At 41.2% G+C, this 19,287-nt stretch overlaps 1 protein-coding gene and 1 pseudogene across 1 annotated transcript in view; both read left to right on the forward strand.

Moving 5' to 3' along the window:
- The window catches only part of LOC103217617 (aldehyde oxidase 4-like), a 74,419-nt gene that overhangs the window by 48,352 nt on the left and 6,780 nt on the right, over positions 1-19,287 (forward strand). Inside the window, exons 21-32 of the mRNA XM_007965792.3 lie at positions 2,380-2,504; positions 6,091-6,224; positions 7,153-7,240; positions 7,558-7,644; positions 7,831-8,022; positions 8,646-8,873; positions 11,361-11,456; positions 12,886-13,014; positions 16,707-16,781; positions 18,311-18,363; positions 18,872-18,986; positions 19,171-19,236. Of these exons, the coding sequence (XP_007963983.3) occupies positions 2,380-2,504; positions 6,091-6,224; positions 7,153-7,240; positions 7,558-7,644; positions 7,831-8,022; positions 8,646-8,873; positions 11,361-11,456; positions 12,886-13,014; positions 16,707-16,781; positions 18,311-18,363; positions 18,872-18,986; positions 19,171-19,236 (1,388 nt within the window). The remainder of the gene's footprint in view (positions 1-2,379; positions 2,505-6,090; positions 6,225-7,152; positions 7,241-7,557; positions 7,645-7,830; positions 8,023-8,645; positions 8,874-11,360; positions 11,457-12,885; positions 13,015-16,706; positions 16,782-18,310; positions 18,364-18,871; positions 18,987-19,170; positions 19,237-19,287) is intronic.
- On the forward strand, positions 3,442-5,120 carry LOC103217616 (luc7-like protein 3; annotated as a pseudogene).

The raw sequence follows: 19,287 nt of genomic DNA on the forward strand, positions 1-19,287 counted from the left end.
GACATGGCCGGCCCCTGTAGTCCCAGCTACTCGGGAGGCTGCGGCAGGAGAATGGCGTAAACCCGGGAGGCGGAGCTTGCAGTGAGCCGAGATCCGGCCACTGCACTCCAGCCTGGGCGACAGAGGGCGACTCTGTTTCAAAAAAAAAAAAAAACCAGCAATATTGGCTGGCCATGGTGGCTCACACCTGTAATTCCAGCACTTTGGGAGGCCAAGGCAGATGAATCACCTGAGGTCAGGAGTTCGAGACCAGTCTGGCCAACATGGTGAAACCCGGTCTCTACTAAAAATACAAAAATTAGCCAGGCCTGGTGGCAAGTGCCTGTCATCCCAGCTACTTGGGAGGCTGAGGCAGGAGAATCACTTGAACCCAGGAGGCAGAGGTTGCAGTGAGCCAAGATCACACCACTGCACTCCTGCCTGGGCAGCAAGAGCAAAACTCCATCTCAAAACACACACACACACACACACACACACACACACACACACACACAAAATACCTAGGTCCCACCTCAGGCCAGTCAAATTAGAATATTGGAATATGGGAAAAGGGCATTAATATTTTTTTAAAAGCTCCCCCAAGTGATGCTAATGTGTGGCCAGATAACCATGGCTGTCTTTACTAAGAGAATCACTGCTGGTCTTTGGTAAGAAAAAAGAATCTTCACAGGATCTATTACATTATTCTAAGTAACTAGAATGGCAAGTGGTGTAAGCTTTTATCTTTTATTAAAACCTGAGGGAGACCTTTAGGATGTGTATTTCCTAACATCATTCTGTTTAAGTAGAAAATGTAGACTGCCTCCCAATTACAAAAACAATGCACTACCTTGTAAGAATAGTTGGACACAACCAGTAAACTCATAAGAGATGTTCAGATGTCTGACAGTAACTACTACTTATACCAAACATTCATTACTCCACAGGATTTTATTTTTAAAATTAAATGAGGTTTTATAAAAACTATAAATTTGGGTCAAAGACGATTTAATAATAATAATAATATCAGCTAACACTTATCAAGCACTTACTGTGCCAGGTGCCATGTCTAAGCATTTTACATGTATTATATTATTTAATCCTAATAACAATCCTAAGAGATTAATATTATTATTAAACTTATTTTAAGCTACTATTTACTGCTTACTGTTTAACATGCAAGCAGGACAACTCTGAGAAGGAACATATCAGTAGCTTCATTTCTTAAAATGAGGAAACTGAGGCTTATAAAAGTTAGATAATTGGCTGAGGTCTCATGTTCAGTTATCACTAGAACCAGGACTGGCTGATCCCAAGGCCCTAGCTCTTAAGTACCATGCTATATTTTTTTTAATTATTATTCTCACCCAGAGGGCAGCAGATTGACAGAGTACCATTTGGAACCTTTGCCAATTGGGATTTCGGAAATTGTGAGAGTTCAGAATTTTGGCACAAGTAGGAAATTTGAAACGTGAAAGGAATTTTGGCAGGACTAAGAGTCACACAGCATGCCATTATGGAGCAGTGTGGTGTCGTGGTTCACAGCATGAGTCAGTCAGGCTGCCTAGGTTTGAATCCCAGCTCTGCCACTTACTATCTGTGTCACCTTGGGCAGCTTACTTCACCTTTCCATGTCTCAGCTTCCCCATCTGGCAAGATGGGGGTAATGATACATGCCTCATCAGATTGATAGGAGGATTAAGTGAATTAATTGTCTATAAAGTGCTCAGCCTTAGAAAAATACCTAGTATATTGTCAACACCATCTGATTGTTAAGTAAATAAATTTGGGTTTAAAATATGCCACTTTCACATAAGAATTATTTTGAACTAAAGGCAACTGAGAAGCAGCAGACACAGAAAAAAGTTATGTACCCGCCTCCTATTGACCTAAAAGTAGGGCATAAATGTCCCTTTATGAAGGTATTTCCTGACCCCTGTCTTGTACCAGGATGAGCAGAACAAGAGACAACTCCAGACTCTTATCAGCCCAGAGATGGCCCTGAAATAAATCTGCATAACAAACCTTACTAAAATAACCCTTATCCTCCATTAATTTCCCCTATATATTTATCTCTCCACAATTTGCCACCCCCAGAAGCTCAAAACCCATTTCCTTTGTCTTCTCACTTCTCCACAAATGTATTGTCATTTGTTAAAATAGTATATAAGCTTCTGGGTCTAACCACCTAATCACCTCATTGGGATTTTCCATTCATTTCCGTGACACCCTCCCATATGCATATGAAAAAAAAACTTTTTTCTGCCGTTAAAAAAAAAAAAAAAAAAAGTCCAGCTCTCCATAAGCCAAAGCAGCTCACTCTCCATAAGCAAAACACCACCAAGAGCTCTCACGTTGGAACTCATGATTAAACATTGCCTTGTGTTTTGTGCTTTACAGGTGAAGTCCATGTGGAAGGACAGGAACATTTTTATATGGAAACATCGTCTATCCTGGCTCTCCCAAAAGAAGAAGATAAAGAAATGGTGTTACACCTTGGAACACAGTATCCAACCCGCGTGCAGGTAACTGGAGGAGATATAGGCTTCACCCCTAAGCAGTTGTGTGATCTCCTGGAAGTCACTGGGCATCTACATCCTTTTCTGTAAATTGCGAAAGGTGATAAAGATCATTCCTGAGGTCCCTTTTGGCGGGGGGGTATGTGACTCTGGGTTCCAATGAACAACATGTATGTCCCAAAGTCACCATTGCCACTTATTACTAACATTTCCTGAGTCACAATCAGTCAGCTACACAACAGCAGACATTTCCTTGAGAGTTACTAGGGCACTGGGTACCCACAGCCTGCCATAGCCCAGAAGCTAAGGCAGTATCAAAAGCAGTCCCAGTAAAGGATTTGAGTAGACATTTCTCCAAAGAAGATATGTGAATGAACAATAAGCACATGAAAAAATGCTCAGCATCATTAGTCATTAGGGAAATGCAAATCAAAACCACAATGAAATACCATTTCCCACCCACTAGAATGTCTGTAACCAAAAAGACAGACGATAACAAGTGTTGGCAAGGATGTAGAGAAACTGGAACCTTCATACATTGCCGATGGGCATGAACAATGGCACAGCCACTTTGAAAAATAGTTTGGTGGTTTCTTAGGATGTTAAACATAGACTGAACATATAATTCAGCAATTCTGCAAGTAAATATCCACCCCAGATAAATGCAAAAACACTTATGAACAAATGTTCACAGCAGCATTACTCATACTAAACAAAAATATAAACAACCCAGTGTCCAGCTGATGAATGGAGAAACAAAATGTGGTATATCCATGCAGTGGAATATTATTTAGCCATAAAATGAATGGAGATTTTGTCTTGTTGGCTCCTATGTAAAGGAGGCTTTTCAACCTGAGAGCAGACTCAGGAGGTTGGTGATAGTGTCGCCAGCACTTTTGTTGCTGGGTGCCTGGGCTAAGAGAAACTGCCCAAAGGAAGCACTATGATTTTGGCCACACAATTGTTGGATGAGTTAATGGGCTGGGACCAAAACCTCACCCCGGACAAGAAGCGCAGCAACATGTGGTAGGACCACAGGACATTAATAAATATTATCTCTGTGGTTTTTGTTCTGCAGAATTGTTCACATATACACATTCTGATCTTGGTCCATGTGAAGAAATTCATACTGCAAAGCTACAAAAACAGTCTAAGAAGAGCTCTCATTTTATGAAAGTTGGCTATGAGAGAGGTGTTTTTTGTTTGTTTGTTTGTTTGTTTTGCCATACTTACAGAGCTTACTTGCAAAAGTAGAACGTAGAACTAGAAGGAGGCCATACTCATTTGGCATTGTCTCAAATCCAGCAGTCTTCTGGGGTGGCTGGCTCAACAGGCAAAAATGAAGAAAAAATTCAGGTTCTAACAGACAACATTGATGTAATTCTGCAGAAGATTGAAGAATTAGGGTCTGAAGGAAAAGTAGAAGCCCAGGGGATGATGAAATTAGTTGAACAATTAAAACAAGAGAGAGAATTGCCTAGATCCACAGCCTTGAAAATTGAAAGTTTTGCTGCACACACACACACACACACACACACACACAATGGAAGTTTGTGAAGTGTGTGTAGCCTTTTTGATAGTAGGAGATGACCAGTCCTGGGTAGATGACCATTTGTTGGGAAAAAAACACATGGGATATGCCAAAATTAAAACTACTGTAGAAGAATCGAAAGAAAAGTTAAGAAAAAGGACTCAAGAATCTGATCATGATGAGCGTCTAAAAAAGGAGAACAAGAAAAGGAAGAGAAAAAGAACATGAGAGAGGAAGTGAAGGAGAAAGGAAAAGATGAAGGGACGAAGAAAGAGAAAAAGAAAGGGCTTATGACAGAGAAAGAAGAAAGAGAAGGTGTTCATGAAATAGGCACTTGATATGGTTTGGCTGTGTCCCCACCCAAATCTCACATTGAATTGTAATAATCTCCACGTGTCAAGGGTGGGGCCAGGTGGAGATAATTGAATCATGGGGACAGTTTACCCATACTGTCCCCATAGTAGTGAATAAGTATCACAAGAGCTGATGGTTTTATAAATGGGAGTTCTCCTGTACAAACTATCTTGCCTGCCGCCATGTAAGACATGACTTTGTTTTGCCTTTGCCTTCTGCCATGATTGTGAGCCTCCCTAGCCATGTAGAACTGTGAGTCAATTAAACCTTTTTCCTTTATAAATTACCCAGTCTCAGGTATGTCTTTATTAGCAATGTGAGAGCAGACTAATACAGCACTCAAGCCAAACTTCAGACTGAAGATGCAGCAGGTCTTGGGACCACAAAAGATCATGAAGCAGAGAAAGAAGGTAAAGCAGAAGTAGAAATCAATGAAGAAGCAGAAGCCATGAGCAGTCAGAAAGAAAACATAGATCTCGAAGTTGGGATCAAAGAAAATCAAAAAGCCAGAATTGAAAGTCATATAAGCACAGGACAAAAGTTGGGACAGAGAACAAGATAGAAAATCCAAGGAGAAAGAGAGGATTTGATGATTAATAAAAAGTAGTGTGAAGTCTGGTAGTCAAGAAAAACAGAGTGAACACACAAACATTGAATCAAAGTAAAGCGATACTAAGAATGAGGTCAATGGGACCAGTGAAGACACTAAATCTGAATGTGACACTCGGTTCAATTAAAACCAATCTGATAAGACCTTAGATCAGACAGAGTACTACTGTTCGAAGATTTTTGGAAGAATGCTGAAAATGGCATAAAATGAAGATTGACATTTAACAAATGAGGTGAAAGAAAACTATAGTAGCATAGAAAAAGTATAAAGCTCAGTCAGTTTTTAAAATTGTTATTATTAAAAATTAATTCAGGACTGATATAACCCTACCAGTTTTCAGAACATATGTTAATAGTATATATGCCACTGAAAACTTAGGTCCTGTATCATATTTTTTTAAGACTTTTTAAGAAATTTTACTTAAACATGTGGCTTGCTCAGTGTTAAATTGCAAGTTTTTGTTCTTGGACTTTGAAAACAGGATTAAACGTTAGTACCTGTGTGAATCAGACTAAGTGGAATTTCATTTTTACAACTCTGCTATACTTAGCCTTTGGATTTAGAAGCAAAATAAAGTTTCCCTGACTTTCTGTTACAAAGTTGATTGTCTCTGTCATTGACAAGTTTTAGTATTATTCTCCTTCTAATAAAGTTATTGACTCTGAACTAAAAAAAAAAAAAAAAAAAAAAAAAAAAAAAAAAAAAAGGAATGGAGTACTGACACATGCCACAACACGGATGAAACCTGAAAATATGCTAAGAGAAAGAAGTCAGTCATAAAAGGCTACGTAGTGTATGATTCCACTGACATGAAATGTCCATAATGGGCAAATCTATATAGACAGAAAGTAGATTAATGGTTGCCCAGTGCTGGGGGTTTGGGGAAGATGAGGAGCAAGTGCTTAATGGATACAAAATTTCTTTGCAGATGCTGAAAATGTTCTAAAATTAGATTATGGTGATGATTACACAATTCTGTAAATATAAGTATTTGTTGAATTACTAGATTTCTTTTACTGGGCAGAGGGGAAATACAAGGATGAGAAAGTAAACTATTAAATTGCATTTACATAACTTTGGGAACTTACATCTTGCAGGAATATGTGGCTGCAGCACTGAACGTCCCAAGGAATAGAATCGCCTGCCGCATGAAAAGAACTGGAGGAGCGTTTGGAGGGAAAGTGGCCAAACCTGCTGTGCTAGGAGCTGTCAGTGCTGTGGCCGCCAACAAGTAAGAGTCACAGTCGCATCATTAGTAGTCCAAATAGCATTGATGCCATCTGCATTCTTTCAGCCCAGCACCCCAGCTTTCGTCTCAGCTTTCAACTCAGCTGAGGTTGGCCACGTGGAAGGAATGTCAAACCCCAGCCCCAAAAGAGACACAGTTTGTCATGAAATAAAGCAGGGGCTCTGCAACCACCTGGGAATGTTCACTTAGCCTCTGTGTCATCCAGCTGGAATGCCCAAACACTGGACTAGCCATGACTTTTGTGAACCTTGTAACTACCAAAGTTCACTTATTCAAACTAACTTATCCCAGGCTACTTCTACAAAAAGAAAAACCATGAACATCTTAGCTCATTGGCACTTTCCAACAATAGGAAAAACTGTCCCATAATTGCAGGTTTGCAGGCACTGGGAACATTCCATCAGAAACCAGAGGAGTCCTCGATGGACATTTTATGAAAGGGGAGTCTGAATGCAAGGAAGGTTACGCTCGATGGAGTATTGGAGCTCAACCCTTTTAGCCTCAACATCCCCTTTAAGGCAAATATTTAAAATCGCAATTACTTTTGCACCAACCTAATATTTTAATGCTCTCTTAACTATCTCAAAGTGAAATTCACAACAATAAAACCTACTATACATAATTGCAAAACAATAATACAATTCCTTAGTATAATATAAAAAAGAAAGTAACTTGTAACCAAATAATGTATCATTGCAGTATATAAGTTCTCAGACATGACTCAACCAGAATAATTATGATCTTTTTAAAGAATACTAATGCCCCACACACTTCCAAGGAGCTTGTCTAAAGAATGTTACTGCCTCACTGACAACCAATAAGCTAGATTATCTCAAGTCCCCCTCCCCCATCACTATGTTTCTACAACTTTATGAAGCATCCAGTGTATTAACAGAGTCATTTCCTATAGGACTGGCCGTCCAATCCGGTTTATCCTAGAACGTGGTGATGACATGCTGATAACTGCTGGCCGCCACCCGCTCCTCGGAAAATACAAAGTAGGTAAAAGCAAAAGTTAATCAAACTGCCTAAGACATTGTTCAGTGTCAACTAACCAATAGTAAAGACAATTACTACATCCCACACCACTTGAAAGAGATATTTAGATGTTGCCTAAAACCACCCAAAACTTTCTATTGGTATCATGTTCAACTTGGGCACCATCCTTGATATTCCTCTGGTTCCTGTCACATCCAATCACGTGTATAAGCTAAGCGTGCATTGACAATTGTGACAAGATGTGTTTGTGTACAGCATGATTTCATTGCACAGAAGGACTATTGAGAAAATTGCCGTAATTGCTATCACTTTGCAGATTGGATTCATGAACAATGGTGTGATAAAAGTTGCTGATGTCGAATACTACGTCAATGGCGGGTGCACTCCTGATGAGTCTGAGATGGTGAGAAACATGCCTTTCCCATAGGTTACCAGTTGAGCTGTACGTGTTATATTTTATTTGCATAAATATTTGTCTTACAAATCAGATAACTTCTGCCTGTGACAGGTTCAAGTTAGATAAAATTCACATAAGTGGTTTTGAATATCTGTCAGATGTGAGATTTCACTTTGTTTTGCTTCAACTCAGGTGGTGGAGTTCATTGTGCTGAAATCTGAAAATGCATACTATATTCCTAATTTCCGGTGCCGGGGTAGAGCTTGCAAAACAAATTTGCCATCCAACACAGCCTTTCGAGGATTTGGCTTTCCTCAGGGTACGGTGGTAGTCGAAGCTTACATAACTGCCGTGGCATCTCAATGCAACTTACCCCCTGAAGAGGTAATAAGTCATAACCCCCTAATAAAATACTGAGATCATTGCTTCCAATATATCTTAAATGCCTATATATGCATTATATCAACTCCTATGTGGATTCAAAAACAATAAAGCACATCATCTATATATCAGTTAAATTTTGCTAGAATTAGTGTGAAGCCACCCAGGGGACAGAGAGCACAGAATGGTTACAGCCATTTGTGCAGATATTTTGCCACAATTCAAGGCTTTGGGAAGCTAATTTGAGAACAGTTAAGAAAGAGGCAACTTTGTGTGGGTGTAAAAGGATTTTGAATCAGGAGAATTTTGTCTCACCACTGACAAACTTGTGACAGAGTTCACAATGGTTGGAACATCCTATTTCTCAGGGTGATTGTGATGTTAACTAGATAATACACTTAGTCTAGAGCCTGGTGCATATGGAATGCTCAAGAGTAGTTCATACTGTTTTTATTATTACTCTGATGTTTATACATGTACACTTGCACTTGCATATTTATAGCCATTAAAATAGTTTTCTTTCTTTAGAAAGACTTTCTGCATATCAGGCATATAACAAAAACACATACTGCACATGTGAAACAAGCTTCTATCCCTAAAATCCATTTTATTTTATCATCTTTCAGGTTAAAGAAATAAACATGTATAAGAGAATTAGCAAAACAGCCTTTAAGCAGACATTTAATCCAGAGCCATTGCGAAGATGCTGGAAAGAATGTCTGGAGAAATCTTCATTCTATGCTAGGAAAATGGCCGCAGAGGAATTTAACAAAAAGAATTACTGGAAGAAGAGGGGACTTGCTATAGTCCCCATGAAATTTTGCATTGGGATCCCCACAGCTTACTACAATCAGGTGAGACTGGGAGAGATGTCTTCTCAGCAAAAGCTTTTTTCCAAATGACCTGCTGCCTGAGAAGATCAATCATGTGCAACAAGGGATGATCCCCTCTGGGGACAGACAAAAGAACTGGGGCAGTTTCCTTAGCAGGAAACAGAGTGGGTTTAGGCAAGCACTGGGGACCACAAGTGCCAGGGCAGACCTGGTGGTCACACTGAAAGCAATCAACTGTAAAGTCCAGCCCAGGGGTTCTGGGCTGGTATAGAAGGGCCCCAAACATGGGTATTGGGATATGGGGCCAAATTTCAAATCCATGAGAAAAGTGGGAGTACCAACAGGGTGGCTTTCTCTTTCCTAGTTCCTTAGTGAGAGCAGCAGGGTAATCTGAAGACAGTTTTCAAAACCACTTGAGAACAGACAGAGCTACACGACTCAAATGGAAACTTGGAGCTACTATAATGAGGCTCAGTGACTACCCAGCCTCCTTTTTAGTTCCACCATAACTAGTTTGTTTCTGTGTGTGTGTGTGTGTGTGTGTGTGTGTGTGTGTGTGTGTGGTGTTCAGTGTCTGATTCTTTTATTCTTTTTCTACTCCTATTAATCTCTGAAATGTTCCCATAATCAAACCCACGCAAAGGAAAGAACGCACAACCCCTTCACGGTGTGAATGAGGTATGCCCAAGCTGTCTCTTACCAAATTACTTCCTGTGCACACCCTTTCCCAGAGTCCACTAATAAGGTAGGAAGCCAAACAAGGAGTGGGGGAAAGGCCATGAGCACTGCACTCCCTGGAACAGGTGTCCATCTTTCCCCCAGGTAGTACTTCTCAAGCCAGAGTAACACGGAGACCCCCTTTAAGAAGAACCTTTTTATGGACTCTCAAAAGTTGCTTAAATTATTTATGTTAATGTTTGTCAACTATATATAACCAAAAACCAAAGAATAAGCTTCTTTTGCTCCTGCCTTTATAAAACACAAGCAAATTTGCAAAATAAGTAAAAATAATCTATTAATGCCAGTAGCATTCAAAATAACATTAATGTAACGTGGTGAATGATGCTGCTTTTCTAAAACCAAATCCTCACTCACAAAAAGATAATGGCTCTGGGCCGGGTGCGGTGACTCCGTCTCCAAAAAAAAAAAGAAAAAGATAATGGCTCTGGCTGCTGCTTCACAAGTCATTGTGAAGTTTTTAATTCTAAAAGTCTGTGGGTCACTGTCTCACCTCTTGGCTCTAATATGCTCCATCAATTAAAGTAGTCGTACTTGGTGCTTATATAATTATCAACATAAAATCTAGCATGGTATCTGAAAGCACATGGCAATACCCATTTATACAAGATCATCCACTACTCTTGTTAGATTGTCTTGGAGGTGAAAACACAAAGTTTAAAAGTTCTTGTAGAGGACTTAATGATTCTGCAAACACAGTGTCATATTCTGGAGACTGGAAGAGATGAGTTCGTTGATATTTGAATGCGTGGTGGCAGGGGTACAGGCATCAACAAGGAAGTAGGATCCTGGCCACGTGCATGAGCATATGATGGGGATTGCTCTAAGGAAAGATTCCAGCCACTTGCAGAACCACCCTACGTAGCCAGCCTCCTTCTTCCTGCCGTCTGATCCCTGGAGCCACATGCACATTCTATAGATTCTTCAATCAGAACCCTCAGCCCCAGAGATGGACAACAGCAATTAGTTTGAAAGGCAGCGTGGCATGGTCGCCAAGATCACTGGGCTCAAGTTAGGAGCTGTGGGCTCCAGTCCTGATTTTACCACAAATCAGACAGCTGAGTTTTACCAAGTCTCCCCCTCTCTAGGCTTCTAGAAATTCCCCATGTGCAAAGTAAAGAATTTGGACAAATCAGTGGATCCCAAATCTGGCCAATCATTAAGATCACCTGAGAGCTTTAAAAAAAAAAATGGGTATTTGGAATTCACCTCCAGCCTGTCATTCGTGCCACCAAATTGGGATCTCCAGAATGGGACCCCAGCCATGTAATTCTAAAAGATCAGTGTTTGGAAACCATTAAAACACCTCAAGGTTCTTCCAGTTCCTCTAGTAGCAAGAAGAGGCTGTGCCTGTAAATGTACTCATGTGAGTTATATTTGCTTTAAAATTAATTTTCATACCCAAGGAGGGAAGAATTATAAAATGTTTCTGGGTTGGGGCTTTGGAGAGGCAGCTCCCAAGGCAACCACACAAGACCTCCAGTAGGCAGAAGACGGGAGTGATGGGCGATAAACACATTCATCTATCTACATTGATGGTTTTGAAGCCTTGCAAGAGGTTGTCTGTAGCCACTAATAATAGCTTTCTTCTCCAGAATAATATAATATTCTCTGGATTATTTTTAATGAAATAAAGATATTTAAATTGTAAAAGAAAAAAATAAAAGACTGGCTTAATGAAACAAGATTGTTCATCCAGCAACCTAGGCTACACTCACGACAACATTTGGCTGTATCAGTTTCCAAACTGGTATAATTATTTCCCTCCAGGCGGCAGCTCTCGTTCACATCTATCTAGATGGCTCTGTCTTGGTGACTCATGGTGGCTGTGAACTGGGACAAGGCCTGTATACCAAAATGATTCAGGTGAGATCAGTGTCTGTCTTCTCTAATATAGAAGAATATGCGTGTTACATTCAACTTAACAGCTTTTTCTTGAGAAATGCCATCACACTAAATGCACAAGTCAATTGTAAGACTTCTGGCTTTAGGAAGGCAAAAATGCAGGGGAGTGAGGGAAATAAGTGTTAGGATGAGGAAATTATTATTTTTTTAAGACAGGGTCTCACTCTGTTGCCCAGGCTGGAGTGAGTGCATTGGCACAATCACAGCTCACTGCAGCCTCAACCTCCTGGGCTCAAGCAATTCTCCCATCTCAGCCTCCTGAGTAGCTGGGACTATAGGTGTGCACCACCTATAGTGCACCCAGATAATTTTTGTATTTTTTGTAAAGACAGGGTCTCACCATGTTACCTAGGCTGGTTTTGAACTCCTGAGCTCAAGCAATCCACCCCCCTCTGCCTCCCAAAGTGCAGGGAATACAGACATGAGCCACCATGCTCGGCCTAGAATTAAGGAAATATTTTCTATTGTTCTTCCTGCATACAACAGAATCAAGTCCACAGGTCTTCTGAAAAATGTGATTCCAGATTTCAAAGATATGATACTTGTAAGCTTTCTGGCAACTGCTCAGAGCAATACTGTGTTCATCCAAATCCTCAATTAGAAGTGAATGCATTTAGTAGGATAAAAAATTATGCTCTTAGAATTAACAATCTACTTAGGAACATTACATGACTCGCCCTTATGTGTGCCAATTTAAGAAAATGTTTCAAATATGGTTGAAAGAGCGAGAGATTACTGCATTCAGAAATTTGCCCTTTTTTAAAATGTGAAATAAGAAATTTCCCCTTTTTTTAAATGTGAAATAAGACATTTGATTAAAAACCGTGCATGGGAAACAAAGCTTCACTCCCAAAGAGAGATAGAGAGAAGACATTTTCTTTAAGGAAAGCATATTATTTAATAGTATACTTGGAATTAGGAAATCACATAAACCCACAGGGCCTTCTTTGAATATATCTTGCTTCTTCACAACAAAACCCTTATGCCTCCAAAATGTCCCGTGAAGGAAACATAATCTGTTAAATTATCTGTAAACAACAAGGAGAAGACAAAGGTGAAACATTAAGACAAGGGCCTCGAGCTTGCCTGCACCTGTCTTACTACACCAGATGTCCCAGAGTGAACATCCTGACACATGGCTTCCATGAGAGTGGCATTAAAAGAAGGCATTGGTTGGCCACATGTCTCTGAAAAGGAATGTATCTTTAACAGTGCCATTTAAAGTCTTCTAGTGCACTAATCTACATATAAACTCAAGATACCAGCTAAAATGTTTGTCTCTATAGAAGAAGAACCAGGTTTATACTCCGTTCTAAAAAGACTGTAACTTTTAATTTGGGGGAGAGGCTTAAAGTCCATGCAATAAATGTTTTTCTTCTGATTCTGGCAGGTGGCTAGTCACGAACTCAATATCCCCCAGTCATACATACACCTGTCTGAAACAAGCACAGTCACAGTGCCCAATGGCGTCTTCACGTCGGGATCAATGGGGACAGACATCAATGGAAAGGCTGTGCAGGTGACTTTTCTTTCATTTCCCAGTAACTCAAAGACAGTGCTGGAAAGAACATTGTCCCATCCTTTCTTTTGTGGAAGATGAAACCGAGGCCAAGAAAGGTCAAGTTCTAGGACATTTGGCTAATGACTGACAGAGCCAAAGCTCTGCATCAGGTTTTCTAAGGCTCCCATTTAGTGCTCCTCCTGCCATGCTGAGCTGTTTTTATAGTTAATGTTCTGTTGCATGTGAAAACCTGCACCTTCAGCAACCTCCCTTCGTCTTATCTGAGACTCTCTATCTTCTCTCACCGCAGCATACCAGAGCAATGCAGGGTTATCCCATCCTGGTTCCACAAAGGGCTCAGGCCAGTCATTAACCTCTCTAGGTATCTGTTTCCTCTTTTGCAAAACTGGAGATATGAACACCACCCACCTCATAGAATTGCTGGGCAGATTACAGGGTTTATAGAGTAAAGCCACCACCACTACCTTCCTCTCCACTAGAAAACTATTGATTGGCCATTAGTCACCCATAGAGACCATCTCCACAAAATGACAAGCACCTGGATGAAAAGAGAAGCTTTGAGCCTATGAAATATATTCATATATCATATGAACCATGGCTTCCCAAAGTATGCTCCTTGGGATAGTGGTCCCATGAAATGCTTGGTGGAAAAAACAAAGAATTCTACAGTCAACAGATTTGGAAAATGTTGCTTGCTTACTACATCCCACTCATAGAGGCTTCTAAGGCATATTGCACTTTTTTTTTTTTTTTTGAGATGGAGTCTCGTTCTGTTGCCCAGGCTGGAGTACAGTGGTGCAATCTCAGCTCACTGCAGACTTCACCTCCCAGGTTCAAGCGATTCTCCTGCCCCAGCCTCCCAAGTAGCTGGGATTACAGGCACTTGCCACCAGGCCTGCCTAATTTTTGTATTTTCAGTAGAGACGGGGGTTTCACCATGTTGGCCAGGCTGGTCTCAAACTCATGACCTCAGGTGATCCACCCGCCTCAGCCTCCCAAAGTGCTGGGATTACAGGCATGAGCCACCACTAAGGCATATTGCATATTAAAGGCTCTGAGAAGTTTTGCAGTAGAGAAACCTGCTCAAGGAAAATGCTCTGGAAAACTCAAATTTTGATAAAACCATGTAAATGACTGAGTCCATTTTCTCACCTTTCATCCAGATGTTAATTGCCTTGCAAGCACACGATGCAAAGAGACACCCAATAAACAACTAGCTATGATCTCAGGCATGGGAAGACAGGGACACCCAAAAAAATGAGGAAACAAAAATATTTTTGGAAAAATTTCCATATTTTGTGATGATTTTTGATGAGTCATCATATGAAAATCATAAATTTGTGTGACTTCACAATTATTTTATTAATTCAACATGGGTTTAACAAACATTTACTGAGGCTTACCAGGTGTCAGATCCTGTTCTAAGCACTAGGGGTGTAGCAAAAAATGAAACAGGACAAAATCCAAAGAGCCCAAGCTCACATTCTGGCAGACAGTAAATAAATACATGAAACTGTTACTGTGAAGAGTGCCATGTGACACTCCAAGGCACGCTGCAGGAAACAGCTTCACGCCTTCTCCTCCCAAGGTTGGTTCAAGTTCCCTCTGTGGGCTTTCTCTTTCTTTCCCCTGAATAAAATCTACCTAGAGCTTTCTATTTACTCTAAGATCATTAAAACTCCATGGATCAATTTTATTCACAGAAATAACCTCATTTCAATAATGAAAATGTTTAGTCCAAAATTCCAAAATGTACTTCAAATTGCAATGTCTCTGCTACCTCCCATCAGGGTCTGCAGGTAGAAAGGGGGTGGGGGTGTCTTCTCCCCAACTCCCTCCCTGTACTTTTTGCACTCCCCTCCAGCTTCTTAACCTACTTTTCAGACTGCTGTAAAGTCAGAGGAGAGAAGGGCATAGAGGTAAAAAGCAGAAAAGACCTTACCTGGCTGGCATCAGTGTAATCTGGCCATGTTACATCTGATGCCTTCTGAGAGTCCCTCCCGGGCATCTTGGGCATGGGCAGGACCTCTCCTCTGGCTTTAGCCTCTTGTGCCCTGCCCCAGCTCCACCCTGAGTGCCAAGTCCCCTCCAGTCTCTTTCTATTGAGGCACTCCACCCTTTGCAGGAAGGCCTTATAGATGAGTTCCTTTTCAAACCTGGAGATTAGAGGTCAGAGGAGCTGGAGGGAGGGACTAGGTTGTAGGGTCCAGGAGGGAATTATTGCTTAATGGTTTTAGAGTTTCTTTTGGGGTTGATAAGAAAGTATTAGAAACAGATAGTGGTGATGGTTGCACCAAAAAAAAAAAAAATGCATGTAAGAATAAGATTGTTTTTACAATTGATAGAGTTCAAATTACAACATGAAAAATTCTTTTAGGACTATGTGAACATTGCCAAGCCACCTTTGAAACAAAGTAAAATTCTTCATCTGGAGTCCAAAAATGTAGATGTAGGGAAACTCTAAAGGGAACAGAAGGCTTTCTGTACACTGGCTTCCATCTGGCTTGGGCAGAAATGCACCCTGAAGATTGAGAGAGTGCTCTTTGGAATGCAAAGGGTGAAGACTAGTCCTCTGCATGTCTTCAGACAGCCTGCAGGTCCTCGGTGGGCTGGCATGGTGGGTTGATTATGAAGAGCTTTCAAGGCTCACCAAGACTCACAGCAACCCAAGTTTCTAGATTTTTTTTCAGCCAACAATCACATCAGATTTTCAAAAGAAACATACAGCAGAAGCTGAGGGGTTTTTTGGTTTGTTGTTATTTTTGGTTTTTTTTGAGATGGGGTCTCATTCTGAGGCTAAGATGAATGAGTAAAAGCAGAGATCTGAATGGATTTATATTGGAATTACAAGTGGAAGCCATGCTGGGGTTCACAGACACTCAGGAGTCAGCAGGTGTAATCTCAGGAATCCAAGGTTTTACTTCAATAATTTTTATGTTCGTTTTAATGATAAACCTTTAAAACTTAAAGTAAGTACAGGTATATTTCGTATCATCCAAATGACTGCTTTACAACTGAATATTGCTGTGTGAGATCTCTGTCCGCATTTGGGACCAAGAGTATGCTTTGTGCCAAAGCAACAAGAGCAGAGATGGACTTCATATGTAAATGATGTTTTCTTGCCCCGTGGAGAGCGGATGATGGCAAGAAATAAAATGCAAATGAATATAGGGGTGATTTCAGTAAGAAGAGTGGGGAGAAAATTGATCCATCCACTAGCACATAATAGGCATGTCAAACTCCAAAGTACCTGTGCCACAGCAGTCAATACTTTTTCCACATTCCAAGCAGCAATTTAGCTCCAGAAAACAACATCATCGATCAACTAAATTAATGTTGTTATTTTGAGTTTTATTGACATGTAGATGGGTGCGTACACTCTGTGATTATGTTTTTGTTTTCTAGTTATAAAAGAGCTACAACTCTAAGGAGACTCTACCCAGCTTCATGTTAGCATATATTACAACATTATAATAAAAATAATTTTAAATCAACACTGCAGTATTCACAGAATGTGTTTTCCTTTGAAGAGATTCCACGTGTTACTTAAGTTTAGGAAACCCTGCCTAGATGACTAGGAAGCAGGTTCACCAAACTGATGGTCTGCATTTGAATCAATTTGAAGAGTTAACATTTTGCTATTCCTTGTGCCTTTTATTTCTGACATTATTTCAAATGTTTATTTTTAGAATGCCTGCCAAACCCTTATGGCCCGTCTTCATCCCATCATCAGGAAAAACCCTAAAGGAAAATGGGAGGATTGGGTGAGTTCTCTACATTATCCCTTTCCAGAAAGGCAACTACATCCAGATAGGAAACAGTCCTAGACGCATGGACTGATGGGTGGTGCCCCTTCAAGAAACAAAGCATGTACTGGCATTTAGTTCTGTTTTTTCGAAAGGGTAAAAGAGATGACTGTATACATTGAAACCTGGCTTTATTTCAGAGCCGCGTTTCTCACTAAGCATAAGAGCAGGATGGGCTCTAAAGTAAGGCACACCTAGGGCTGCTGTCCCTGTTTCATCACCACTAGCCTATGGGGCAAGTCACTTACCCCATCTGAGTCTGTTTGGCTGCTGTAAAAAAAAAAAAAAAAAAAAAGTGCTGTAGGCTGAGTGGCTTATAAACAGCAGAAATTCATTTCTCACAGTTCTGGAGGCTGGGAAGTCCAAGATCAAGGCCTCTGCAGATTTGGTGTCTGGTGAGGGCTCGTTCCCTGGTCCACAGATGGGGCTTTCTCGCTGTGTTTTCACAGGATGGAAGGGGCAAGGTAGCTCTCTAGGGCGTCTTTTACGAAGTCACTAACTAAACTCATTCATTAGGGCTCTGCCCTCCTGACCTAATCACCTCCCAAAGACCCCACCTCTTAATACCATCACCCTGGGGGATTGAGATTTCAACTTAAGAATTTTGAGCGAACACAAACATTCAGACCATAGCCTTAGGATCGTGGAGTTTTCTTACCTGTACAATGGAGATAATAGTCATCCTAAGATCAAAGGATTATTGAATTTCTAATAATAATAGTTATTATTACCATCTTGATTATTATTCCCCACTCCTGTACAGTTTACTCCAGCAGGAAAACTGATATAATCATATATTGAGACAGCCAAATTATTTGGGAACAAAGCAGGGTAAAAATGCCTATGTACATACCTATATAGAAGTATCTAAATATAGCCTAGCCCTCTCCTAATTTAAAAAGCCAAAAAGTTGCCGGTCACAGTGACTCACACCTATAATTCCAGCACTTTGGGAGGCTGAGGCGGGTGGATCATTTGAGGTCAGGAATTCAAGACCAGCCTGGCCAACATGGTAAAACCCCGTCTCTACTAAAAATACAAAAATTAGCCAGGTGATAGTGGCACGTGCCTGTAGTCCCAGCTACTCGGGAGACTGAGGGAGGAGAATCCCTTGAGCCTGGGAGGTGGAGGTTGTGGTGAGCCAAGATCTGGCCACTGCACTCCAGTCTGGGAGAGAGGGAGACCCTGTCTCAAAAAATTTTAAAAAATTAAAAATTTTTTAAAAAGTCAAAAAGTGTGAAAAATAATAAACTTTACACTGTGCAGCAGCCCTACAAAACACAGAGTCCCAGAGTACAGCTAGCAGCTGCCCTTAAGAACCTCCCTTGAAAAGCATGACCTGTAGCTTGTACCCAGGCCTAAGTCTCGCTGCAGGGAAGTGTGGGTGCAGAACTTGGGACAAACAAGAGAGGGCAAGCCCAGCATGGAAGGTATTTCCATTACTTTCCCCAAATTTATATTTTTTTGTAACTCATCATCTCTTTCAGATTGCAAAAGCCTTTGAAGAATCCATCAGTCTCTCAGCTACTGGATATTTCAAGTAAAGGGCATTTTTACTTTGGTTTAAACTACACTTGGGCAGGGGTGATGCACACTCATCAGTCTGGACAGATGTCCAGATAGTGCTGGAGCTCTGCTGTGCCCAGTGTTAACCCCTTAGTTATGGGATCGTGGAGGGTAGGGAAGGAGATCTGGGGGAGGGTCAGGGGCTGGGGACTATCCAGAGGCAGCAGCTGTTCGGCAGCCCAGAGGGACACCATAGCTGTCTCTACATGCCCTGGCCCATCCCAGGAACTGTGCACTGGAGGGCAGGGGTCCAATACCAACTGGTCTTCTCCCCGTGTCTTCGGTGGAGCCTTGCGGCCCTGACCTCATGATCCTTGCAGGAGAAGGTGGGGAGGCCTCCAGCCACTGGGTGCAGACGCTGCCTGGAGCCCCTGTGGGTCAGCCCTTCTGCTCTGCTCATCTCCAAGATCCCACACCTTGGGGTGATCCAACCACAAGTGGGGAAAGTGCCTCTTCTCCTCACTCCTGATTTCTCTTCTCAGAGGCTACCAGACAAATATGGACTGGGAGAAGGGGGAGGGTAATGCTTACCCATATTACGTTTATGGAGCAGCCTGTTCTGAGGTTGAAGTCGACTGTCTCACGGGGGCTCATAAGGTAAAGACTGATGTTTCTATTCCACCATCTTCAGTGTAAACACTAACACTGTAAAGAATAGTCAATGTTGTAAATGACAATAAACTTGATCCTCCCAAGGAAAAAGTAGGGACAGGTATATAATTTTAGTAAACATCTATTTTAAACAAGTAATATTTTCCATTATCTATTTTCTCTGGCACAGCTTCTTAGGACCAACATCTTCATGGATGCCGCTTTCAGCATAAACCCAGCCCTGGATATTGGACAGGTGTGTGATTCCAGAACCACCCCACAGGGACTTTTGCTCAATCCCATTTAG

The sequence above is a fragment of the Chlorocebus sabaeus genome, chromosome 10, assembly GCF_047675955.1.
Source record: "Chlorocebus sabaeus isolate Y175 chromosome 10, mChlSab1.0.hap1, whole genome shotgun sequence".
NCBI classification, from domain to species: domain Eukaryota; kingdom Metazoa; phylum Chordata; class Mammalia; order Primates; family Cercopithecidae; genus Chlorocebus; species Chlorocebus sabaeus.